Source organism: Cygnus olor, chromosome 1 (assembly GCF_009769625.2).
Source record: "Cygnus olor isolate bCygOlo1 chromosome 1, bCygOlo1.pri.v2, whole genome shotgun sequence".
NCBI lineage: Eukaryota > Metazoa > Chordata > Aves > Anseriformes > Anatidae > Cygnus > Cygnus olor.
In genome coordinates this window covers 197,977,060-198,003,014 of record NC_049169.1, presented here as the reverse complement: position 1 = coordinate 198,003,014, position 25,955 = coordinate 197,977,060, and the positions used below count along the sequence as shown (strand labels likewise).

The window sequence follows — 25,955 nt, the reverse complement described above, 5'->3', positions numbered from 1 at the left end:
AAATGCTCATGGTGCTGGGTTGGCTGGGGACTTGGGGCACCTCCAGGGGCAGGAGAGGCTGAGAGAGCTGGAGAAGGCTCGGGGAGGTGTGGGGGGGTTATCAGGGAGCATAAATACCTGAGGGGGGTGAGGATGGGGCAGGCTCCTCGCAGCGGTGAGGACGAGAGGACGAGAGGTGATGGGCACGTACTGGAAGAGCAGAAATCCCAGAACGGCCGAGGTTGGAAGGGACCTCTGGGGATCTCCCAGTCCAGCCCCCTGACGGGCAGGATCCCCTAGAGCACATCGCACAGGATGGCACCCAGGCGGGTTTGGGATACCTCCAGAGCAGGGCACCCCACGACCTCTCCGGACCAACCCCTCCAGCCTTGCGCCGCCCTTGGAGGTGGCGATGCCCGGCTCGGCACGGCTCGGCCCGGAGCATCCAGCAGCCCGGCGGGGGCGGTGTCGTGCCGAGCCGTGCCGAGCCGTGCCGTGCCGAGCCGAGCCGGGCTGCGGGGGCGCTGCCGAGCCGAGCCGGGCGGAGCCGAGCCGAGCCGGGCCGGGCCGGGCGGAGCTGAGCCGTGCAAAACCGTGCCGTGCCGTGCCGTGCCGTGCCGTGCCGTGCCGAGCCGAGCCGAGCCGAGCCGAGCCGAGCCGAGCCGAGCCGTGCCCACCATGGCCATCGCGCACATCGCCACCGAGTACGTCTTCTCGGACTTTTTGCTGAAGGAGCCGCCCGAGACGCGCTACAAGGGGCTGCGGCTGGAGCTGGCGCTGGACAAGATCGTCACCTGCATCGCCGTGGGGCTGCCGCTGCTCCTCATCTCCCTCGCCTTCGCGCAGGAGATCTCCATCGGTAACCGGCCCCCCCCCCAAGCCCCCCCTCGTCCCCCCTGCCCCGGCAGACAAAGGCTTCGGCGGGGCGGGGCTGGGGCTGGGCAGAGAAGGGTTGAAAAGGGGGATTTGGGGGGGGGGGGGGCAGCGCTTTGTGGGGTTCAGCTGCCACCCCCCGGGGGGTTTCCACTCGGGGCTTGGGGCAGAAGGAGGGTTTGGGCAGTGTGGGGGGTGAGGAAGGGGAGAGAAGCATCCCTGGGAGCGCCGCCATGGAGCAAGCATCAGGCTGGCCTTCCTCTGCCCTCCTCCTCCTCCCTGGGAGCGCCCCGGACCCCCGAGCCAGACCCCTGGCACCTTCATCCCGTGGGGGTGAATTCAGGAGGGTCCCGCTGCCCGCTTTGTTTCTGGGTGCTGCTCAGCCGTGGGCAGGGGAGACCACCCGAGCTGGGCCTCGAAGGCAGCCCATGTGCTGCGCTGCCATGCCCCGGGCTCGGAAGGAGACCTCGCTGCCTGCCCGGCACCTGGCAGGGAGAAGAGGCAGGGATCAGGCCCCTCAGACCACTTGGCAGGACTGAAAACCCACCGCTTGGGTTTGAACCCTGGAAGAATTGGGGTGCGCAGTGGTGGGGTGTGCTGTGAGCTTCCCCCCGCTACGCTACACTTCTGCAACTGCCCCGGTCCTGCTCCTGTTGTGGGTCAGTGGATGAAGCTGTGCTGTTGGTGAGAAGGGCCAGATTTCTCCAGGATTTTGCACCTCCCCATCCCCAAGGGCTTGTGCTGCAGCCTGATAGCCAGCCCTTTTCCCAGTCTCAGAAATGACCGAGGAGATTTCCAAGCCCAAATGACGAAGGTTTGTAACTTGGGTGCTTGCTTATAAAACCCACTGCACATAACAATTCCTCATCATTTAAATGGCACTCTGTGAAAGAAGATTTCAAAGGTGAATAAGCAGCGCTGTCCGTTTAGAGACAGAGGTGAACACACCTCTTCCACGCTTTCAGGAATACTTTGATTTACTGCATGCAGCTGCCTGTCGGTGTTCAGCACGGTACACCCAAGATACATGGTGTATAGCTCTGAGTAAAGCCAGTGACAAGAGACTGGAAGCTGGTATGGGATTGTGAGTTAGTGGTGAATCTGGGGAAAAACATCATGAATAGCATTAATCAGATATCAGAGGGATTACCAGATAAGATGCCCCAGGCCATTGTGTCCACATCTAATTGCACACCTGTTTCAGTAGATGTGGTTTTGACCCAGAACCCTGCGACCTGCAATAACCAGGCAGAAGAGTCGAGGACAGCCAGGCTGGGATTGCCAAGACCAGATCCATGTCCCATGGATGCTCTGGTCAATCAGGGACTGAAAGGATACAGAAGTATCAGACATATTTCTGTAATCTAACCTCCTTTTAGTTTTAGATCTAAAAAAGCTATGTGTTTTTTTTTTGTTTTTTTTTAATCATGAAAGAATGAAAAAGAAGACTGTTGTATTAGGGGGCTGTGCAGGTGCACAAACTAGCTCGGATGTGGACCTGGCAGTTCTTGCTTCTGCTTTTCCTCTAAAAGCTCTGGATTCATCTCAGTCTGAAACAGTGGCTACGTATCAAGGTCTCTCTAATGAGCCCTGCAGAAGTAATTTCTTTCATTTTCCTTTTTTAAGTAAAGCCCCAACATGTGATGGTTGAGTTGCAGAGTTTGGTAAAGCTTTCCTTTCTTTTGAATGAGTGACATTCTCCTGTTCACTAACCAAACATTTGCTCCCCAGTGCTTGGTATATAACACCTTTCATTATTAAAATGATTCAGATTGAATCTGCAACTACAGCAGATTCACAGAGCAAGAATAAAGTGCGCACTCCATCCTGCATGCCAGGGATATGCCACGTGCTTTATTTTTCCTTGTAATCTTGAGAACCAGTCAGAAGAAAACCTGTGGTTTAAAACCCAGCTCTTCTGTTTGAAGAAGAAATAGATCACTTGTGTGGTGGCAGGCCTCCGGTGTCACTGAAGCTCCACCACGTGGTTTCCATACAGAAAGTGATAGTACGGCAGCCGTGCTGCCCCTAGACAGCTAGTGCTTGTGGCCTTCACAGTGCTTACAGCATAGCAGGCAGGGTGCAGCTCACTGAGATGTTCCCATTAAGGATTTTTGAAGGATGCAGAGGGGCTTGGGTCTTCTGTGAGCACTGCTCTTCAGCCTGTGATGAAATGGAGAGCAGGTGTTTGTCTCAAACACTTCCTGAAATAACCGTGCTTTGAAAAAGCTCAGGGCTGCTAAACCCAGCGAAAATGGTAGGGTGTGTTTTAGGTGTCAGGAAGAGCGACCCAAAATCAGAAGTGGTTGTGAAAGGAGCATGTGAGTCACTGTGTGGAAATATCCCTGCCTCTGGGTTCAAAAATCGCACGCACTTTCCAGAAACGAGTGCTCAGATCCTATTTCTGTTGGGATAGTTGTGTTTTTCTCACCTAAACTAGCATGGCAGCTCTAGCCGTCAACTTCCCCTTCCCTTCTGGTGCCTCATTGCAGCACAGTGTCCGGTAACTGCAATTTTCATCCCACCTGTGGTTGCTGTTGATTGTGCAAAGTGATTAAGACATTTACAAAGGCCACAGGTGTCTTCTGAAGCCGTCAAGTACCTTTGGGTTTTGATAGAAGTTTCAGATAACAAGTGATTCACAGATTCAAATTGCATATCGCGGAGGATTTCTGCGCCAGAGGCATGAAAAACACAGCCGCGGTGCTCAGGCGGGGAGGAGCGAGCCCTGCAGGATCTCCCCGGGGTTAGGAGGCACGTGGTGTCAGATCTGCATGCCGGCATCCTTCCGGGGAGAAAGAGAACTGACGTGAGTTTATTCTTAGTTATATTTCAGACAACCCTGATCAGCTGCAGGTTTGTGATGATTTTAAGCCTGTTCTGGTGTTGCTTCCTTGTGGCTGAGCTGGGCCCTGTCTGCTCTGCGAAGCTTTGCTGCTCAGCACGTGGCAAAGAAGGCTGGAGATCCTGCACATGCCATCTCTGTGTCTGTCTGATACTATTTTATACGGGGAACGTGGAAATAGCACTAGGATTGTGAGCATTTGAACAGTGCTGTGTGTGCTTACGTTACTTACATTGCTGCCTTACGTTGTTTCCTTAGATTATTTGGCAGCTCTTTGGGCAGATACACAACAGGTTGGCAGGTACTGCAGTAACAGAAACCCTAGAAGTACAGATAAATCACTCATCCCTCTAGAAAAAAAAAAAAAAAAAGATAAAAAAAAATATGGGGGCACCCTCAGCAATGTATGAGCCAGAGAATCTGTAAGTTTATCCATGCCATTTTTCTCTGACTATGCGTTTAATAAGAGTAGCTCTGAGCAATGGTTGAGATTCCAGTTTTTAAACAGGGTGTTGAGATCTGCTTCCTTACTGTAAACAACTTAGCTGAAGACACAAATATTTATTAGGGAAGCACCGCTTGTTATGGTCACAGAATACTCGTCTTTGTTTGCACGGCGCTGAAATCCTGCGTCCCGGTGTGCAACTTTGCCTCTCTCTGCAGGGAGCAGGGGATTGCAGGGTGGAAGCAGAAACTCCCCTGGCCATACATGGGTGGTTGAAGTCTTTCAGTGCCTCATCTTACGGCTGGGACAGCTTGGTCGTTGTGTGGAGAAGGGGAGGGAGAAGTCTTCAAACCCCTCTTTCCCACGGCCAGCACACCTACTGTGACTGTCGCTGTGTCTCAGGGTGCAGAGGGCTTTGAAGAGCCACAGGGAGGGAGGCAGCACATCCAGAATATATTCCAGAACAACAAGTGAAACCCTAACCAGGTTGGACAGGGAGGAAATCGAAACAAGCTGCTAGTTTTGGCAGAGGCTTGTTTCTCCACCAAAGTCGTTCTGGGAAAAATGTCGATGGCTGGCGTGGGTCGCAGCTAAGGAAAAGCAGATGTAAGAGCTGTCCACTCAGCGTCAAATACTTACATCCTTTTCCATAGGAAGGGAATTGGGAATTGTGCATGTGTGCTTAAGCCCAGCAGCTGCTGTCCCCAGACTGTCCCGTTTAACCCTCTGTGTGACAGCAGCAAGCAGGGTGTGTAGCTCAGCTGTGGCTCCACACAGGAGCTGCTGTCAGGGAAGGGAGACAAGGATGGAAGGAGATGGCTGGGGGCAGGAGAAGATGGGCTCAGGGTGGACACCCAGTATCTCTGCTGTATATTTGGTCTGGGCATCGGTTGCGTGTGGCTGATACATTGCTAGCATGACTTACTCCTCTCATTTTAGCATCTGTGTTTATTCTATGATCTAACAAAAGCCCTTGGAAAGCTTCCCAGGATCCAGAAACCATCATGTGCTATGTAAAGAGACCCAAGAAACTTGGGCGTAATCAGTGTGAAGGTCTGGGAAGCACTACCAGTTGTGGCAGGGTGCTGGGTTGGGAAGTGCCTGTCCGCAGACCGACCCACAGCAGCAGCACGGATCTGTCAAGATGAAGATTTGCTGCACTGAACGAGTCTCGCTGCCCCCCGTTGCTCTCAGGTTGTCCCCACCTTGCTGTGCTGGAGGGTGCTCGAAGGTGAGGAGCCCTGTGCTATGCTGTGCATGCCATGGGGTTAATCTCCCCACTGACCATTTGGGACTTTCCATCTGGTGACAAACCGTCTTTGCCCTGCTGAAATTCCACTTCGTTTCTGGGAGAGGGTGTTTTTTTTCTTTTTCTTTTTTTTTCCCCCCAAATTGTTTTAGTTCTCATCTCCCCCAGATGGCTGTCTGTAGGCTTTGGGGTGCCTTGGACAGCAGAAAATAGAGGGGATGTAATAGATGGTCTTGATAGGGAGTCTGTGTGCTGCATCTCAGCAGCTTCTGTGGGTGCTGCTGGGGCAGCGTTGCACATCTGCAGCAATTAGCTCAGCATCCCTCTTCTTGCTTCCTGCTGGGCCCACATCTCTATAAAAATTGTGTTTCTCAAGCAGCTGTGAGAATCAAATGGATAGGAAGGGAAAAAAATGAAAAAAAAATTGAGAGTAAATCATAACAAATATAGCAAGAAGAAGTCTTAACTTTTGGATTAGGCTCCTTGCCTCTGCTGCTACCCCCTTGCTGACCCTTGCTGCTGATGTGCATCTGCCTTCATGATCACAAGTTGCCGGGACGGCTTTTGGGAAATAATCCTATCTTGTGACTTCCGTGAGAGTTGGGTGTAATTAGGCCAAAGACTGTCACTATGGCAGCTGCTGGCTGGGAGCTTGGAGAGCATATCCAAGTGCTGCCGGAGGAGGCTGAGCTCTGCTCATCTTGCACTTTGTTGCTGAAACTGGGAGTGGTAATGAGGGGACCGAGTCAACCAGCATCTGTCCAGAGCAGCGCTTCTCAGCCCCCTCCGAACTGTGAACTCCGAAGCATCTTGTGTTAGTGGTGCCGACCCAGAAGAGCAACCTTCAGCTCCCTGCTGCAGGCTCTGCTCTTGGTTTTGCCCCCTGGTTCCCCTCAAAGACCTCTTTGGGGGCAGGCTGGGGGCCAGGGACTGGAAACCACCAGTGCAGAGAAATTTTAGGACACGCTAATGTCACCGTGGATGTGGCAGCTATTTGCTGATTATGTTTTTTCCATGGCAGCTTATGCCGTGCTGCTCTTTGCCATGTAAAGAGCCTTCAGCGAAGAGGAGAAGATAAACCCATCAGGGACAGGCCTGCCCAGAGAGCTGGGGCAAACCTCTAACACCCTTTGCTTCAACATCAAGTCTAAATTGTCTTTGGGTGAACATCTTCATCTGCTGGTGAGGAGAATTTTTTTCTGCTTTAATTCTACAGAGCCAGCTTTTAATTTCCTACAGAAATGACAGAAAGCTGCTTTGGGGGCCAGAATGCATTTTAAAAGCCCTCTGGCATTGCCAAAGGTTTGGGGTAACAGCAATGTGGGCAGGGGAGCCAAAGGTCCTTAGCCACTGTTCTGAGATGTTGCTCCTTCTTCAGGTGAAGGGACATTTTTTATATTTCTTTATATCTCACTGCTGGGAATTTCATGTACAAGTTCTTTTTCCCATGATTAAAGAAAATTCTGTCACTCTGAAGGCATTCCTGATAAATACCTTGCTCTTTTCCCACTGCATGATTTTGAGACTTCTCTGAGGAATAGCTGGCAGCCCCAAGGAGAGGGACAGATCCTTGCTGGCTCCTCTGACCCACTCTACTTAAATATTGCATCACCTGGGCTTTATGTTCTGCTGTCAGAGTAAACCTTGGTGAACAGAACAGTTTTTTTTTTCCTGTGCACCCATGTATCTCTCTATAATTCCTTCATAAACACGGTGATTACTCTCCTTCACCCAACCTGCCACTTTGGTCCATAAGAAGCGTCTATAAACATAATAAAACCATTCCTTCCTGTCTGCTCCTGATGCATGTGTACACACCCACACATACGGTCTCTTCTTTGGCATGCATTGGAACATTTTATTTTAATTATAATTAATTTTTTTTAAAATGTCAATGTAAAGAATGTGCATTGGGTGGTGCCTGGCATTCTGTATGTTGTGTACATGTTGCTTGATTTTCTTGTTTGTGGGGTTTTCTTTAGTGGCTGCTAAAGTAGCTAATTCTTCCAAGATAAAAACAGATATTTGCATATCATAGCTGGTTCATTTTGCCTAGTGCAACATTGTATAGTAATTAATAGCCAGGTTTTCATCTAAGCCTATGCAAATCTTTTCGCAGTGATTGCAGCGTAGTAGAAAGCAAGTAATTGTTTACTGAAGGTTTAATCCTGTTACCTACAAACCACCTGATCTTGGTTTAGGAAAAATGGCTCAGCCTATGATTAACATTGATTCTTGGAAGCACTCTCTGTTAGTTTAGTTTCTTAATTAGATGCCAAAGTAGGAAGGGAGGTGCTGAGCCACTGGGGAGGGAACCAGTCCTGCTTGCTGGACATCCCCTCCTGGCAAGGGATGGGTGCGCGGCCTGGGGTGCTGGCCCTCTGCAGGTGTCACTTTGCCCACCAGTGAGGCAGTCACATACAGAAGTGGGACTCTCCTTCTGACCTGGGATTTTCCTTGGGAGGCTGGAAGTGTCTTTTTGTAGGTAGGCTGCTGTTTTGGAAAGCACCTACAAGGGCAGCAGGTTGGGAGCGGCAGAATTGACTTAAATCCTGCTCGTTTGGCATCAATAGCAATATTTCCAACTCCAGTTGGGCCAAAGGAGCCAGCGTGGGCTTGCTGAGCCCTGAGGAATCCCAGCTGGGATGGAGACATCCTCTCTCAGCCACCTGATGACCAATTAGTCCCAAATGAGCTTGCAGGACGCAGGCAAAGCTCAGAAAGATGTCACCAGGACAGGGCCTCCGCCTGTGGCCTGTCCCATGCTGGGTTTTCCAGCACTGGATATGAGCTGCAGAGCAAGCAGCAGCAGGAGATAGGGCTCCTTCTGCCTCAGGCACGAAGGAGACACCTGGGGGTTGTTGCCAAACCAGGCGTGAAGCCGCGGGGAGGCCAGGCAGGGTGGCAGCTCGCCTGGCTGCTCTGTGGTGGCGGTGACACAAGCCTGCCCTCTGCAATTCCTGCTGCCAGCACCAGCTCTAGCTGCAAAAGTGACGTTTTATCACACGCAGGTGCTCATCTGCTGCTATCACTGCCTTGATTTTCTGCAGCACTCATGCGTGGTCTCTCCTTAGGGCAGCCACTTTTGTTTTTAATGCTCCTTTCTTGGCAAAAGTCTAAGTCAAATCCCCATAACTCCCTCCCCGGGGTTGAATCAGCACCAGGAAATGATTAAAAAAAACCTCTGTAATGATAACTTGGCCAAGGACTGTGTTGTGGTATCTGCTTAATGAAGGCAGCCGTGTATAATTCCTCATCCTTCTTGCACCTCCCTGTCAGTGTTACAGGCTTGGCTGCTGCTTTTCTATTACTTGTGGGAGCAAAGGGGCAGGAGTGGCTTCGTGTGACCAAGTCAGGAGGCTGTCCCTTTGATAGCCGGGGACTGTTTGCCTTCTATAAAGTGTGTGTGTGTGTGCGCAGTGGTTCTGATGAAAGGCATTTAGCCCTTTGCCCAATTTCTCCTCCAGTTCAAACTACAGATTTTCATTTCCTCCAGAATGTCCAAACATAAATTGTGTAGATTCATTGCTGTTACTCCTTTGGAGGGGAGAAGGAAAGGAAAAAAAAAAAAAGGTGGAAATTGTGATCATTTTCAGCTGCATTCGGTGGAAATTATGCACAAAAATTCCCTCTCTGTTTAAGTCTTGGCATACTGCGGTTAGCACAAGGTTGTAATTTATATTAACAATTATTTACAGCCAGGACTGCAGTAAGTTAATTAAAAACCAGGGCAATAACCGGAGAGTCCCCAGCTCCTGCTGATGTTTGTCTCTTCTCTGCTGGGCTCCCGACTGAAAGTTACAAAGGTTTCCAAAGTCCCTGCTGAAATGCTGGGGATCTGAGGAGCCAGGCTCGCTGCTCTGCTGCAGCCCTGGGATTGCTGCAGCTGTCCTGGTGGGACACTGTGCTTGCACTTCTCTGGAGAAGGAGGCTGGCTGCCTTGCTCATCACTGATTTAAAGACTCCATCACTTTCAGTGGTTTCCCACCCATTCACGAGAACAAACACGTTGTTGTTCTTTTTGCAGATAGGCAGACATGGATAAGACAGAGCTTCTTGCTGAACCCTTTGCTCACCCTTTGAAAGGGCCACTTGCATGCTGCTTCACCCAGGGCACAGCCAGCAGAAGGAGGAGGTTTGTGAAGGAGAACAGAGCAAAAATGATCCCCATGCAGCAGAGAACAGAGACACTCCAATTGCATTCTTTTATTTAAATTTTTTTTTCCTGCAGAATATTTCTTGAGCTTCCACGGATAATAGGAATTTTCTGGAAAGCAGAAACTCCCAAAGCTGTGAGAGAGTGCAAGTGGTTGTGCCGTGCCAAGTTTGTTAAATCACGTGAGCTCTGGTCTGATAAACAGCAACTTGTTTTCCATAAAGGAGGCTTGTGACAGGTCAAACCATGCCATTATGATACTACAGCCTCAGAAATAATCGTAACAGTGATTCATAAAGCAAAGCTTTTATTTATAATGCTTGTTCACTACGCTGCATTGTAAAAAGGCGGTACAAGTTACAAGGCTAGTGCAGTCATCTGTTACAAAAGCAGTTTTATTCTCTAAAAGCTAAGCAGCAAAAAGACACAACGAATGACATAATCTTATACAAAAACCTATTCCTATCAAACACACAGGATTGCCCTCTAGCACTGACTTTGATGAATATGTTAAGGAACGAAGAAGGAGGCTGTTCTTGGAAGAGGGCTGCTCATGGAAGAGCTGCCTCCACTTTTCGTGTAATCAGTTGGTGAAACAGCTATCCTGTTTCAGCTTCTAGGAATGCTGGCTGGAAACTACTTTTTGCTTTCGCTGTCAAAGCTTCGGAAAGAAAAACAAACCCCCTCAGCCTGTTTTACCAGCTCTCATCTAAGGAGCCACTGATGCTTCACGTCAAGTAACCACTCTTGCACCTTGAGATATGTTGCAGGAAGACTTAACTGGTGCCTGTAGCTGGTTAGAGCACAATTTGACCCTAAGGCTGAGGCTGGCTAAACAGCTGCTGTTGCTGACAATTAGTGCCTTGATCTTCAATCTGAAGCTCTGGAGCAGCTGGAGAAGCACTGGGAGTAAGTGGAGATGACTGTGGTGTGTCTGGTCATGGTCTTGGTCCTGCTAGGAGTTACAGCAGGGAGTCCCTGTTTTCATAGGGGTAACCAGAACCCCTCAAAACGTGTTTGTGGTCTCAGAGGCAGAACCAGTGGCCTGAGACGCACCTACTCTTGTGTTATGGCAAGGGCTCCAGGGCTGGGGGAATGGTGTTTGAGGTCTTGTTTCAATAGACCTGGGCTGAGCAACTGGGAAATACAGTGGCATGATAGTACATCGTGGTGGTTATTTCCTTGGGAAACCAGCCTTATCTGGTCACACTTTACGTCTGTTGGCTCCCCTTTGGCCAGCCTGAGGCAAGTGGAGGGAAGAGAGGTCTTGGAGGTTCCAAAAAATATGAAAGGCCTAAAGATGGGTGCTTCTAGTTGCTATCTCAACCTTTAGGAAACATCAGAGAGTCCTTGAGGGAGTTGTGGGAGCAGTTCTGTGGGAATTCAGGGATTCACAGAGCTGCTGTGTTTCCTTCCATCACTTAGTTTAGTAGCTTGGCACACAGCAAAATTACAGGTGTGAGCTGTTCTTTCTAAACTTGTCTTTTTTTAATCTCCTGAGTGCGTGATCACTTCTGCTTTGTTTTCCAGGTGCCCAGATAAGCTGCTTCGCGCCCAGCTCCTTCTCCTGGCGCCAGGCTGCCTACGTGGACTCCTACTGCTGGGCAGCTGTGCAGCAAAAGCAGCCATCCCAGGGCAACCTGGAGAACATACCGCTCTGGCTTCATAAAGTACGTACAGGGCTCCTCGTGGAAAAATTGGCTCCATGTAGAAGCCTGCCTTTGCCTTAAGTTTCTCATTCCTGTTCTCTGGTAGAATCCCTGGCTTTGACTTCTCTCTGTTTTTAGAGAGAATGTTTTCTTTCCCTTGTTTCCAAAGGGGATAGTGCTGGAGGAGCCATTTTCTGCTTTTAAATAAAGGATCTGTTGTGCTAGAGTAACAAATGTCACCACTTATCTGATTCAAGAGTAATGTTGATGTGTTGCCCTGGAGCTGTGTCCCAATGTGCCTTAAACGGGGCACTTTAAAACCAGGACACAAGACACACAGCAGCTGACTTAATGCTTGTATCAAAACCTTAATTTAGGAAAGCAGGATAGTAAAAACATTTCATATTTTTATTGTGTTATACTTGGCCAGTTGGAGAGAGTTGGGCTCAGGGCAGATATGGATTTGGGGAGAGATGAAGTACATCAAGGGTACCAATACATTTAACCCCTGCCTTCTGAGTTTCCTGAGGTGGTTCCCACTGAGTTGTCTTTCACTGCAGGTAAAGCAGCATCATACTGAAGGCACAACAAGGGCCTATTTTGTGGCTAAAAAGTGCAGTAGGTACTGAGATCCATGAGCTGGCTCAAAGGGGCTAGCTGAGCTTTGGCAGGAGTTACAGACTGACTTAATGCCATGCCTGGAGCTCACTCCCTTGCTTGGGCAGTGCTGATGCTGAAGTCAGAAATGCTGCTGGAGCTCTGCAGGTGTGGGGGTTTGCTACGTGCTGCCCTTTTATTACCTCGGGAGCGGCACTGCTGGAAGCTGTGCTGCTCCCAGATCCAAGCTACAGCTCTGTGCTCCAGCAAATAACCCCACTGGTGACAGGGAGCAGGGGAGGGCCTGGTGTTAGAAGGAGCTCGGGTCCAGGACCTGCAGCACCTGTATTTCTGGGTTCTTCTGGCATATCCTGTACCTCAGCTTTTATGATCCGGTCAGCTGGTTGGATCTCCTCGAACAGACTATTCAGGGCTCTCTGGTTCATTTGCTGACCCAGATCACTGACTGTGAGGGTTTACTACTGCCTCCTCCAGTGAGCTCCACTCATAACCTTAACCCAACGGTCTTCCATTTCATCAATACTAAAGCCAGCATTGTTGGTTTCTGGCCTGAACTCATCATGGCTCAATTAGTGCCTCCGATCACTTCAGCAGAGGCCAGCTGAAGCTGCTGGGACATCTCACAATGCAGTCAGCTTGAGCAGGTGGAACCTCCACCTGCAAGCTGGATGTGTTGCTCCCTCCTGCTGAGGAAACACGTTCTTGTGTTATCTGATTTCTATTCATTGAGTTTATGACACAGCTGATAGCTGGCATGTGCAACTGTAATTCTCTTAGTTTGCCAGCCATGGGTAATAAGCTTTAGTGTTATACTTTTATGACACAGCCCACGTTAATTTGCTGACTAGTGCTGTCTCAGGAATTGATGCAAGGCCCATCCTCTGCGGTAGCTTGATGGTATGTGATGTTTCCTTGCAAAACCCTGCAGACTGGCTGCGAGCAGTGTGTCTGAACAGCTGAGTCAGAGGTTGTAACTGAGCCAGGGTGCCTAGTCCTAACCTCCTAAATCCATGCTTGGCCACCAGCCCTTCCACTGAGCCAGGCACTGGAAGCTGCACATGCTGTTTGGAGGCCAGTGGAATGGAATGGAATGGAATAGTTCAGGTGGAAGGGACCTATAAATGTCATCTAGTCCAACCGCCTGACCACTTCAGGGCTAACTAAAAGATAAAGCATGTTATTGAGGTTATTATCCGAATGCCTCTAGAGCACTGACGGGCACAGGGTACCAACCACCTCACTAGGAAGCCTGTCCCAGCATCTGACCATCCTCACAGTACAGAAATTTTCCCTCATGGCCAGGCTGACCCTCCTCTGGTGCAGATCTGTGCCATTCCCTTGTGTTCCTGAGGAGCTTCCCTCCTCATGTAGCCTCAGCGCACAGTGAGGCCTCCTCTTCAGACAGGGCACCCTAAGGCTCCTCAGCTTCCCCTCACAGGACACAGTATTAGTTAATATCCATCCACTTGTCATTCATCAATAAGTTTCTGGGCAAGGAGCAGTGTTCAGGCATTAACACAGCCCTCTGATTCCTGCTGTGGCATCTGGAGGCATTTGGTTGTTGATTTTGGTGAATCCAGGGTCAGCAGCTGGCTGCATCCACTGGTTGGCGTACAGCGTGGGCTGGTCTCTTCTGCAGGAGCATAGGGCTTTGGCTGTCTCCCTGTGCTGCAGGGCAGGTAAAAGCTCATTGCTCTGCAGATTTTGGATAGATTTTGGCTAAGTTGTTTTTAAAATGTGCAGAGCAGAGCCTTTGTGGGAGCAAGGTGATGTTACTGAGGAAAGGGAGCCTGCCTGAGCTCAGAGGAGAGCAATGTCACTCCGCAGTGCAAGGGCAGGGATGCTCATGCAGGGACAGCAGGGATCATTGGCCCAATTTTTCTTAAAACAACACTTGAGGCTTTTTTCCTGCATTCTGAGCAGCAGTACATTTATTTGCAAGGCACCTCAGGTTCTTTTCAATACTGACTCACTTAGTATCTTGCTCTTTTGGCTTGCTGGAAGACTCCATAAGAGATACTTGAGGAGGTGTTATATTATGGTTTTGGGGGCTTGAGTTTGTAGGCCCCAGTTCCTCATTGAAGTGAATGGATTTTGTTATGGCATGCTCTCTGTGCTCAGTCAGAAGTGCTGTCAAGGGTTTGGTGGTGTAGGATGGAAGTAGGACCATGGTGCTTTTTGTCTATTGGCGGAGAAGCCAACTTGCAGCAACTTGCCCTGCTTTTGTTCTAGGTGTCTGGCTGCACTGAAGGATTATCAAAAGCAGGTTGTATTGTAGAAAAACTGAAACCTTCCCATTTCCCTCCTATTTTGGAGACATGTTTGCTCTGGGATTTTTTTTTTTCCATCAGTAAATGCATGTTTCCATTTTGGGCAATCCCCAAAGCTCAGGCCTGTTTACTTGGTGCCAGTTCTGCCCCAGGAGATCTCTCCCAGGGCTTGAATTTATTGGTTGGAAAGCTTGTTTTGGAGTGGAGAGGAGCAATGGGCTGCAGCTCTCTGGGCTGCCTGCTGGTTTGCACATCCCTATAGGGTGCCCACTACCTCCCTGGACCCTGCTGCTCCTCGAAGAACAAGACTTTTGAACTTTCCAATGATCTGAAATAACTCTTTGCACTGAATGGATAGTGTACTGAAATGCACAGCTCAAGAAACAATTGATCTGCAGATGGATATGTGGAAGTGAGACAGTGGGGTGTGCCCTGCTTATAATCTAAGCTTAACACTAAGATTTCCTCTACATCAGCAAGAAAGCTGACGAAATGCCTTTATGGTTGAGTCCTCTGGCAAGACTCATCTTCAGCACTGTCATTGATGGAACTGACCTTGGTCAGGCTTTGCTCTTCTGTTGTCTCTACTTTCTTCAAGGGTTTTCCCTTCAGGCTTAACTCCCCCAAGAGGTTTTCTGCATGTATCTAAATATCAGAACAGAGATACTGGTTTCTAAAGATGAGTGGTAAAGAGAGACTGATGGAGGAGCCATGTACTTGCTCCTTCTTTGCAGATAGTTTGTTTCTTGTCTCTGAAGATGAGCGCTCCACCTGATGGCCTATTCTGAAAAAACTTAGCTTGATTTTGAGCTGAAATGGAAATAAGCTTTTGGCCATAGTGAGTAGCTGATCTAGTGGAGGAGAAGATTGTACTGTGAAGCCTTTTTAATCCAGAGTGCCCAGAGAAATTTACAGAAACACACACAGGAGAACAGTGAACATCATCTAACTGGCTCTTGATAGCCACCAGACATGATGGCAACCAAGCAAGCTGGGGGACAGTTGGACATTGAGTGATGACCTCTCCCTAGCCCCTAAACCTAGATTGCTGGGATGTAGTTGTCTATGATCTTGTAAGTTTTTTTGAATTGCTCTATTTCTAGTGTGCTGTTAATCAGAGAGAATCAAGGAGGAAGATGGAAGTTAGTAAAGCTGAGGTAAAGAGAGTAGGTTCTTCAGAAGAAAGGGATTGGTACCAGTGTGAAATGAAGGTAAACGGTTCATCTGCACGCTGCTATGTGCATGACTGAGAGCAGAAAGAAGAGGTCTTCACATGTGGCACGGGAGGGAAAAATCAGTCATCTCGCTCAGATCTCTGCAAAAGGGCAGGGTGAGTGCTGTAGGAGGCATTTTGTCCAAAATCTTGTCCAAAAAATCTTAAGGCATTTTGTACAAAAAATGTGTCTGAAGTCATTGTATGTGTGAACTGAAACTTATCTTTTTCAAAATAACTTTTTGTAATGAAACTGAGATTTACTGTGGACCTGTAGATTGCTTTCTGAGTTATTGTCTGCAAATACACACACACACACAAAAAAAAGAGGAGTGTTTTTCAGTCTGTTGTGGGTATGATTATAATCACAGTTGTTACCAGGTTCTTGTTACTCAGTGTTTATGCAGCTTCTCAATCAGCCGAGGACTCCTCTTCTTTCACCTATAAAGCCCCACCCAGAGGGATTAAAGGCTGCCAGTGCAAGAAAACCTGAATGCAGATGTATTTCTAAACCATTCTTTGAGTGTGTGGTATTATCACTAGTTTAGTCACATTAGTCTTACTAGTTGAAGCTGGAAAAGTACAGTTCTTAATCTGTATCATAGCAGAAAGCAGGTAACAGGAGGGATAAAAGAGTGCAGTCAGGGTTTGAGATTCACTTTCAGATCTGAGGTAGGATAACCTCTCAACCACGTGGCAACCTTTAGAATTATGACTCATTTACAGCTCTTGTTCTGCCCTGAAAGCCAGTGAAACATCTCCCATTGACTCAAAAAGGAACAGGATTGTTTGGAGGGAGCTTAATAATATTTCTTCTGGAAATGTTTGTTGCCATCAGCCAGTTTGGGGCATGTTCCTTTGCTTTGGCTCTGCCTGTTGGCACAGAGGAATTAGGAACTGAAGAAGCTGGCACCTCATCATGATTTTATTATTTCATGAGAACTATTCTGATCCCAAGTCAGTAAAAACACTCCAGTGCTTCTTTTAGTATTACTGTATGCCAATGAATTTTCTCAAGACTGTGCTCTACACCAGTGCAGTTTAACAGCTGTACATTATTGTATTTAAATGTAGTGTTTTACCACTATTAAGTATGGTAGAAATCTGAATATTTGCAGTCATTTTAATAGTGAATAAATAGATAAAGAATAAATAAAGACTGAAGATGCAGTGAAATTAGAAAGCAGTTGTTTTCTTAATGTCACTAAAGTGGTCCTTGCCTTCTGCCAGCTGTCTTTACCCAGATCTCAGCAGGCTTTCTGTAGGTCAGGTCCTATCGAATACTTTCTGGGCCACTCCACCATTAACAGCTGTATTTTCTTTTAATGACAAAACCATATTTGAGCATATGAAATAGTTATTAAAAAGCCCTTTCAACTTATTTTGTGTGTTTACTGGATCTTAGTGGAGTTGAAGCTAGGGATGTTATATAATAGACTATTTCAGGTTTTAGTCTGATTTTCCTTCATTTTCAGGAGAGTGTGGTGCTAATGTATCTTTAAAAGACAATTCCTTGGTAGAAATGTCTTTTCTGCATGTGCAAATAGATTGCTCAAACACTTCTTCTTCAGCCATACATATATTTTGATTGCAGAACTAGCTGATTTCTAAATAATTAATTTAAAATGACTGAAACAGATGTCTTCAAGAAGGCAGGTCAACCTCTAGAAACTCAGAAGGATGCTTTTTAGGGCAAGAGACAGCCTGGGATCTCCTGCTTTCCAGCTTCTTTGCAGCTTGGGGATGATTCTGTTTTCTCTCCTGTAAATAGCTGTGATTGTGTGTGTTAGATGTCAGGCTCTCCCCAAAGCCCACGGCAGTTTATCTATACTGCACTTGGCTAATCACTGCTATTTAGTGTGACCAGTAGCATGTTGCTGTGTGTTAGCCTCCAGTGATTCAGATGGATACCTTTTTGTGGAGGCATAAATTTGGCAGCTTATTTCCCTGGCCTTCCAATAAAAGGTGATAAAAATCATGCCATGGGAATATTGGGAATTCATTTTAATATTTGTAAGGTTAACACCATATGTTCATTTATCACTGTAGGCTATGCATGTGCATTGGGGACCGAAATGTAGTGAGGATGGTCCGTGTCATTCTGAATATTTATCTGAACACAGTTGTTAACAAATCCTAGTAAGATAGTTGTTTTGGAAAATGTGCTTTCAGTTTGCGCAGATAATTTTCATGAGAGGAGTCAATGCAGGCACTTGAATAAATGGTCATGGCTTCAAGAGAGTTCAGTGGGTTAAGCAGGAGATTTCTAGAGTTTCTACTCCGTGCACAAGGGTTGTTTTTCCTTTCCATTCATAGTAGATAGTACTGATTTAAAACTGCTCTACCTATTTATGGTCAGTGATATGAGAAAACAGCACATATCTATGAAATGTAAGCATTTTGATGTGTATAGATAATTTGCTTTAAAGATAACCTTCATGGCTGCTTTTATGAGTGCACAACACAAGACTGAAAACCACGTGCTCAGCTGAGATGGGTCTACATCCTAATGCTCCTGTACACCCTGCTCACGTATGGGGTGCTCTTGGCTTTCAGGAGGATTTGAGTGCCAAACTTGTTGGGCATTTGCCTGTCCTTTTATTTTCTCCTTGCAGCTGGGTGGAAATGAAAGTTCAGGGCATCCAGGTGGAAGTGTGGTGTTACAGCCCTTAATGCAGTCTCACTGATGAAGTTCAGAAAAGAGCATCTTGTACCACAGGATATTTTATCTATTCTAATGTATCTTTTCTAATCTGCTTTTAGAGGACCTGTCTTCAGTTATGCAATGTCATATGCTGCCTTAAACCAGACATTGTGAACTTGCCATTGGAAAGGAACTTGATAAGTTCTACTTTTAGGACAGTAACTTTCCCTGGCATATATTTGATTTTATAGCTCTTGAGGTGAGTGATACTTCCCATTTCATCTAAATACTACAAACTCTTCAAGACTGGAGAGTTCCTCCTTTTGCATTCAGTGCCTTAGAAGTAACTACGTAAAACATGAAAAAACGAGAAGCATATTGCACATGCTTATCCATGTGCGAGTGGCACAGAATCCATTTTGTAAATGAGAAGTCTTTGTGCGTGACTGTAAAATGTGGTCAGATGAGCTGGATAATTCAAGTCTGTTGTTCTAAAACCTAGGACTCGTGCCAGATGACTTTGCATTTTCACTTCTGCCTGCTAGTTCAGGACCCAAAATTTTAATGATTCAGAACAATTGGCTGGTTATCTAAGCCTGCTGTTAACAAATAGAACACACATCATTCCTTTTTTAAAAAAGACAGATTTTGAGAAGGATGGAGTCTAGCATCAAGTGCTGTGGAAGGGCTGACAAACACAGGCTTTGTTTCCGAACCAAAAGAGCTGGACTAACAATGGTTGTGCTGCTGCTCTGGCTTTGAGACCATTCAGAGAAGAGCTGCATAGTGTCTTCTCATGCTTCCATAAGCTGCAGCTTTGGGGGGTTATAAGAACCTCATGAGGGGAAGTTCATGGCAAACATGCCTTTGCCCCAATAGTCTGATGTTTCTGGGTGAAGAGGCAGTGATAAAGGAGTCAGGGAGAGGAGGAGGTGAAGGGGAAGAAGGCTGGAGCAAGGTAGGGGTGATGGTTGGGACTGGAGGAGGTCTGGGGCAGAGCAGCGGGGCTGATGCCACTGCCACACAAGTGCAGAATCTGCCACCAGAGTCTCTTTCTAGATATGAAGGAAGACATGGGGACTGGGACAATGGAGCTTTTGGGCTGTGACTTCAGCATATCAACCATCTTGTCTCTTGCCGTGCCTCTTGTAGGCCTCTGGGTGAAGAGATCTGAAGGAGTAATCAGATACTGCTCATGTTTTTTTTCCAGTTCTGGGGATCAGAAAGAGAATTCATAAGTCCTCTGACACCTGTAAGATTTCAAGTGAATGAATGGTGAAGCCAAATAGTATAAACTGATGTAAGATGCATTGGTGGCTCCTTACTAAATTAGGTATGCTGTTTCTTTCCCTGCCTGGCACCAGCGGAAGGGTGTTAAGAGGTGTATGACAGAGAAGTGAGTGAAGTCAAATGGTCTTTGCAATCTTCTACAAGCTGACATTTGTCGAGGCCTATGGAAAAGGTTTTGCAGCAATCTGGGCTGAGGAGTGTACATAGGTTTAAGTGGGTTTGTAGGTAGGGGAGGTTATTTCTGGACAATACAGATTTCTGAGGATTTGAAGAACCTGGCTATGAGACCCTAAAGGTATGGGCAGCCTCAGGCATTGGGACTTTGACCTGAGTGACCTGATGGCAGTGTCCACAGTGATGAGTAAGGGCAGGTTCTTGAGCTGTTGGTTTTGAGTTGGACACATTGGAAGTATCAGAGTATTACACCTGAATTGTAAATGATAGACCTGGAGAAAAGCAGATGATCTGAAGTTATTTGCTGTGTAGAAAGAGGGAAAAGAGAAGGCAGAGAGGGCAGTTTCGACAGGCTGGTGTAGGTGGGGGAAGGCTCACATCAAGGGTGCAGCAAGTAGAGCTGAGAGCTGCCACTAAGGACATGACTTCAAGAGAATGAGCTTGCTCAGTTTGCTCAAAATCATTTAGCAGCTCCAAAAAATTAGCAGCACCCAACATCAGGGCTGTTCTGGTTGCTGGTGCAGGTAGGGGCCCTGGAGGGAAGAAATTCCTGATGGTGACTATAGATAACTCTGTGAGCATGGTTTAGTGGTGCAGAAGATGATAGTATGGACTTGGAGGGGGTACTGGGTAAATTACCAGTCCCCAGCAGTGCCAGGAGATCAGAAGGAACCCCTCTAGATCTGTCAGGCCTGGGAGATCAGTCCCCTGCAGTGGACCAGGGACAGACCACAGCCAAAATGCAGCAGCATGGGGTTAGCATTTGTTCCTTGCTGGTGAAGAAGAGCTACCTCTAGTGGGATGTACAGTATAATTACAGTCAGCTCTGCTTCGTTAACTTAACAAGGTTCTTGAAACAAGCCTGGTACAGGGTTAGCCCATTATTATCCCATTCTCTTTCAGAGTAAATGTGAACCTTTTTTTAAGCTTTCTTTCTTGAGGGCTTACCTAGAGACTGAAGTAGCAATTTTGGCCAAGGGTCAAGTGCGTTGCTACTGAACAGGAGGAGTTAAATTATGAATTGTTAAGGGTTGCAATGGAAACCTAGCTTTTAAATGCAGCATTCTCTATTTTCTGTGGTTATTTAATGCTTTTCATTGCTTTGTCTTACTGTGTGTCACCAATTTCCAATGTGACTGCTATGCAGAGAACATGCATATCCTGAAAGCCAGTTCATATTAGTCTCCAGTTGCTGAATGCAGTTCCTTTAAGAAGTTAGTTTTTATTTGGGTGCTAATACATTATATACATTCCTAGTATTAAGAATTACATAGGATTTTGCTTTAATGGTGAATATTAGAAGCAGCTTTTCTGGATAATGTGCTCAGTAACATCAGATTGTTTATTTTGTGCATACAAAACTTTAATCTCTCCTGCAAACACAAGATAATATTAGGTCCAGGTTCTCATCCTGTTAAGTATCTGCAAATCCATTGATGTAAGTGGAGCTGTCCCACTTGGTGATTAATGATCTCAACCCAGGTTTCTTCTAAAATTCTCCATTAGCTTTTTCAATGAATGTGCACGTGTGCAGCAATAACATTTAAGATAACTTAAATCTGATTCAAATTTGTTTACCACAAATAGCTTAAAAGTCACAGAATCACAGAATCATCTAGGTTGGAAGAGCCCTCCAAGATCACCGAGTCCAACCTATGGCCTAACACTAACAAGCCCTCCACTAAACCATATCACTAAGCTCTACATCTAAACATCTTTTAAAGACCTCCAGGGATGGTGACTGAGCCACTTCCCTGGGCAGCCCATTCCAATGCCTAACAACCCTTTCAGTAAAGAAGTTCTTCCTAATATCCAATCTAAACCTCCCCTGGAGCAACTTTAGCCCATTCCCCCTCGTCCTGTCACCAGGCACGTGGGAGAATAGACCAACCCCCACCTCGCTACAGCCTCCTTTAAGGTACCTACAGAGAGCGATAAGGTCGCCCCTCAGCCTCCTCTTCTCCAGGCTGAACAATCCCAGCTCCCTCAGCCGCTCCTCATAAGACTTGTTCTCCAGACCCCTCACCAGCTTCGTTGCCCTTCTCAGAGTTAAGTGCAACTATCAGAAGTTGGATGTAATGAATTAAAGGCTAGTCAAATTGCACAGTACATTATGTTAACTAACGACTTGTCTAACTAGATCTTGCATCATGTCTCTGTAAGTGTAATGTTATGTATGAATATACACCTTGAATATAATGTCACAGTAGATAGAAAATACCTTCTTTCCAGCAACTGCAGGGAGTTGGAGATTTAATCTCATGGTGGAAAAACTCCTACTTGGTGACGAATAGGAGAAAGAAAGACTTCAAGCTGTTGTGTTTTATAGCTGCATCAGCCCTTTCCCTAAGCAATGGGGACTATGTGAGGGCTGACTTCTCTGCTCTGCTAGCATCAGACCATTCTGATGCTACGTCTTGGTTTCCGTTTAGGAGTTGTCTAAAAATATTTAAATACCCTTACAACCATAGTTATATCCTTTACAGTCTATATGCCATGCACTCTGAACAGCCATCTTTGCTTGTGGGCAGATACAGCGCTATAAAAAGTCTATTCATTAACCTCCTGGTTACTAATGGGCAACAGGAGAGATTTCCACCAGTGTTTGGAGCATTTTACTTGCTATGAGCAGTGGTGGCACATCTAGGAGGGTGAGTTATGTGACACTGCCCTCTCCTTCCAAGCAGCCTCTCTGATAGCTTCTTTGGTTGGTTTTGCTATTTGTGGTTCCCTAGATTAGTGCCTCAGAATCATTTCAGACAGTGCAGTTCTCAATACTCAGTGAAAATGTAATCAGGACTGTGGTAACTTAATTCAGTTTGTTGGTTTTTGGTGTTTTTTTTTTTTTTCAAAGCTTTAAGCAGTAGCGAGGTTATTGGAGCTGTCTGAAAAGAGATTTGGCTTCCCTGCATGTCCCTGATAACTGCAAAAATATGTTTTAGTAAAAGCATTTACATAAAGTTATAGGGAATTTAATAGGCTTATGGGGAATTTAATAGGCTTATAGGAAAAGGTGGTGGCAGACCGACTTATTTTATATGTGAGTGGAGCCTAACGTGAAATTTTTCTTCCTTCAGTTCTTCCCATACATCCTTCTGCTGGTTGCTATCCTGCTGTATCTACCATGTTTGTTCTGGCGCTTCACTGCAGCACCTCACCTTTCTTCAGACCTGAAATTTATTATGGAAGAACTTGACAAAGCCTATAACAGGGCAATCAAAGCTGCTAACAGCGTCCGTAGCGGGGACGCCAGAGACCCCACTGACTTAATTCCAACTGCTAATGAAAACTTGACACAGAGGTAAGATACTGGGGCTTGGCTTTCTTTGCTCTTTTCCTTAAGCTCTGAACTGATGTGACACGTGAATTAACAAATAAATTTATAACAAAGGTTTGAATGGTGACCTCACACATTTTTATTTCTTTTTTTAAAGACATCAGAAATCATTACTGTGGGCACTTGGAGCTGGAACTCACAGGTTTCTTTTGTGAAAGAACATATTTGATTAGCCTTTCGGGTTACTAATTACCTGAGGCATCCTGGTTTCATTGGTTGCTGTACTTGTTGATTAGTTTTACCCACTGAGCATAAGAAAACAAGAGGGGCTACAATCCTCACTTCTCAGTGTTCTTGGCAGTTGCTCACACCCTGCGAGGCAGAGCCTGTTACTTGTCTTCTCCTGCCCTTTTAAGTCTGAGTCTGCAGAGCTTCTGGTTAAAACAAAAAACAAACAAACAAAAACCCACAAACAAAAAAACCACCATCAACATCAAACCTAACACCCCAACCCCAAAGAAAAACAGCAACAACCGAACAACAAAGGCAAAAAAGCTTTTTTTTTTCTGTTAAGTATAATAGAACTACTGTTGATTTACCCCAGTAAGAGAGAACTCAGTCTTGTGTCTGTTTTAGAGTATTAGGCTTACCTGAAATTTAAGATGGTAGCATCTGATCTGTGATTTTTTTTTTCTCTCTCTTCTAGTTTGTGGGAAATTTCTGAAAGCCACTTTAAATACCCAATTGTGGAGCAGTACCTGAGGACAAAGAAGAATTCCAAATGCTTAATAATCAAATACATTTTCTGCCGTTTACTCACTCTAGTAATTATTTTCCTTGCATGCCTCTATCTGGGCTACTACATTAGCCTCTCCTCTTTGAGCGATGAGTTCCTCTGCACCATCAAAACAGGCATCTTAAAGAATGACACAACTGTTCCAGAAGTGGTTCAGTGCAAGCTTATTGCTGTTGGTGTCTTCAAGGTACTCAGCTATATTAACCTGATAGTCTATCTTCTGGTGATGCCGCTGGTGGTGTATGCAATGTTTGTTCCCTTCCGGTGGAATTCAGGCATTCTCAAAGTGTATGAAATCCTGCCAACTTTTGATGTTCTGAAACTGAAGTCAAAGTGTTTAGATGACTTAAGCCTTTACCTCCTCTTTCTTGAGGAAAATGTGAGTGAACTTAAATCGTATAAATGCCTCAAAGTGCTAGAGAACATTGCAGTTTCTGAGAAGTTTGATGTCATGCAACTTTTGATAAACCTTGGTACAATTAAGACAGATACTGTAGATGGGAAGCCAGGGACAGCTGTGCCAGAGAAGCCTGAAGAAACACCTGTAGAAGAGCTGGAAAAAGATGCAACAGAGCTACAAGGTAAGGCGGCCTGCACTTTCTTTAAAAAAGAACAAGAAAAACAAAACAAAATAAAAACAAAACAAAAAAAAAAACACATCCAAATCTGGTGGTTTAAGGAATCCATTAATAATTTAAAAAGTAATAATTAATCGGGTTGCATCTGGGTGTGTATTCCTACCAAAAATGTTTTAATGTATTCTATAAAGAAATTGACCTGCTTAGACCTTGCTACGTTGTCTGCAATATAACTGCTGTAATTTTATTTACATGCCTGCGTGATGCACTTGGGATAGCAAAAGCTTAGATTAACATAAAAATAAGTCTGATATTCAGAAACGCTGCTGGTGGAGGAACAGAAAGTGATAAAAAAAGGGGAAGTGGAACTGGGGCCAGTGAATGTGCTCTCGTTCCTTCTTAAGCAGAGAGAAAGGAAGATAGTTTGCAAAGTGATTTTCGCCAAAATGGTCTGAGTCAGGATCTGGATTAGTGTACCTGTTCTCTGAATAGTCCCAAATGGACTTCACAAAGTCCAACACTTGTAGAAGTGGAGATGCTTTAAAACATTTAGCAGCTGACCTTAGTAGGTGAACACCAATGCTGAGGGCAAGTTAAAGAGCAGGAAGACGTGAAATCTTCCTCTTCAATTAACCATGTCCCGTGCTTAATAGAAAAAAAGAAGCATCATCATTCAGAAGGTAACTACTACTGTGCTTTGGTCAAGCACTTCTGGTAGGCTGAGGCTTGGAGGAGAAGTGAATTTATGAAGCAGGGGAAGTAAGAACGAACATTGAGAATGATTTTATACTGTAGAAGAGACACTTCTGGCAGCCAGCTCTAGAAGAGCAGTTTGGAGTACTCCTGACAGACAATAGTTTTCCTTTTAAATGTGTCCTTTTTGAAAATACAGGTGGGTCAGTTCTGCTAGGAGGATTAGGAGCCCTAGGTGGAGGTGTCTGCTTAACAAGCTGAAAAAGCTAATGGAGAATCTGACTCATTTTTTACGTGAAAACAGAACTTCTGAGACTATTTTCATTTCACAAAAACACTTCAAAGGTTTTGGGCTCGCTTGTCTTTAGAGCAGAACGAACTCATGCTTGAATCTCTGTTAAAATGTGTTACAGAGAGAAGCTGATGGTTTGATGGCTTTTCGCTTTTAAAGGTTTGCTTTCTGCTTAGTTTTGACAGACCATGAAGCAAGTGGTCACATGAGCCCGAGAGAAGATAAAAAACTTCGCCAAAGACTTATTGATTCTTCATGCTGATGCCTTCCAGCCACAGCAGGCAGGAGTTTTGTGCTGCAAGAGGGCTTCTCCTCCGCCTTCGCCGCGCTGAACACAAGGTGCTGCTCTTCGAGTGCAACTGTCCAGGGAGCCTGGCAACTCCTCAGAGGACAAAATGGTTTACAGACTATTTGTTGAACAACAGGCATCATGAAAAAACATGCTGTAGACTTTCATTATTTAAAAAAAAGAAAAAAAAAAAGAAGAAAAAAAAAGAAACAACAAGAACAAAAGAAACGCTGTTATGAGTAACAAGTGAAATGCATTGAATGCTGGTGAAGCTGACATCAGGAAAGAGCACTATTATGTACAGGGGTGGGAAATATACTCCCATAAATATCAAAAAGGGTTGGACACATTACATTCTGACATGTTGCTCCACTGGGCACAGTCATCATGGTTCTGGGGTGAAAGTGAGGCATTTGGGGGGCTTTCTGTCCTATGAAAGATTGTTGGTTTTTTTGTGTGTGTGTGGTTTGTTTGTTTTTCTGAGTCCGGCTAATCCGTGTACCAGGTGTGGCTGGGCACTGATAATGGCTGTGTCTTCAAAGGAAGAATAGGGGTTTCTCTGTTCAGCCCAAGATGTCTCGATGAGTCATCTCAAGAGTGAAGTGTGGGATTATTCTCTTGGCAC

The 25,955-nt window shown here is 46.0% G+C and overlaps 1 protein-coding gene across 2 annotated transcripts; it reads left to right on the top strand.

The window, feature by feature from the left end:
• The first annotated feature begins 535 nt into the window (after window positions 1-535).
• PANX1 (pannexin 1) lies at window positions 536-25,570 on the top strand. Of its 2 annotated transcripts, XM_040544233.1 has the most exons (6): window positions 536-583; window positions 622-838; window positions 11,078-11,217; window positions 22,483-22,706; window positions 23,389-24,059; window positions 25,218-25,570. In XM_040544233.1, the coding sequence occupies exons 2-6, from the start codon at window positions 658-660 to the stop codon at window positions 25,301-25,303; spliced, it is 1,302 nt and encodes a 433-aa protein (XP_040400167.1). In that variant the 5' UTR covers window positions 536-583; window positions 622-657; the 3' UTR covers window positions 25,304-25,570. The 2 variants fall into 2 exon arrangements, with proteins under 2 accessions (XP_040400167.1, XP_040400168.1); XM_040544234.1 differs by lacking the exons at window positions 536-583; window positions 622-838 and adding an exon at window positions 10,196-10,456.
• The last annotated feature ends 385 nt before the right edge of the window (window positions 25,571-25,955 follow it).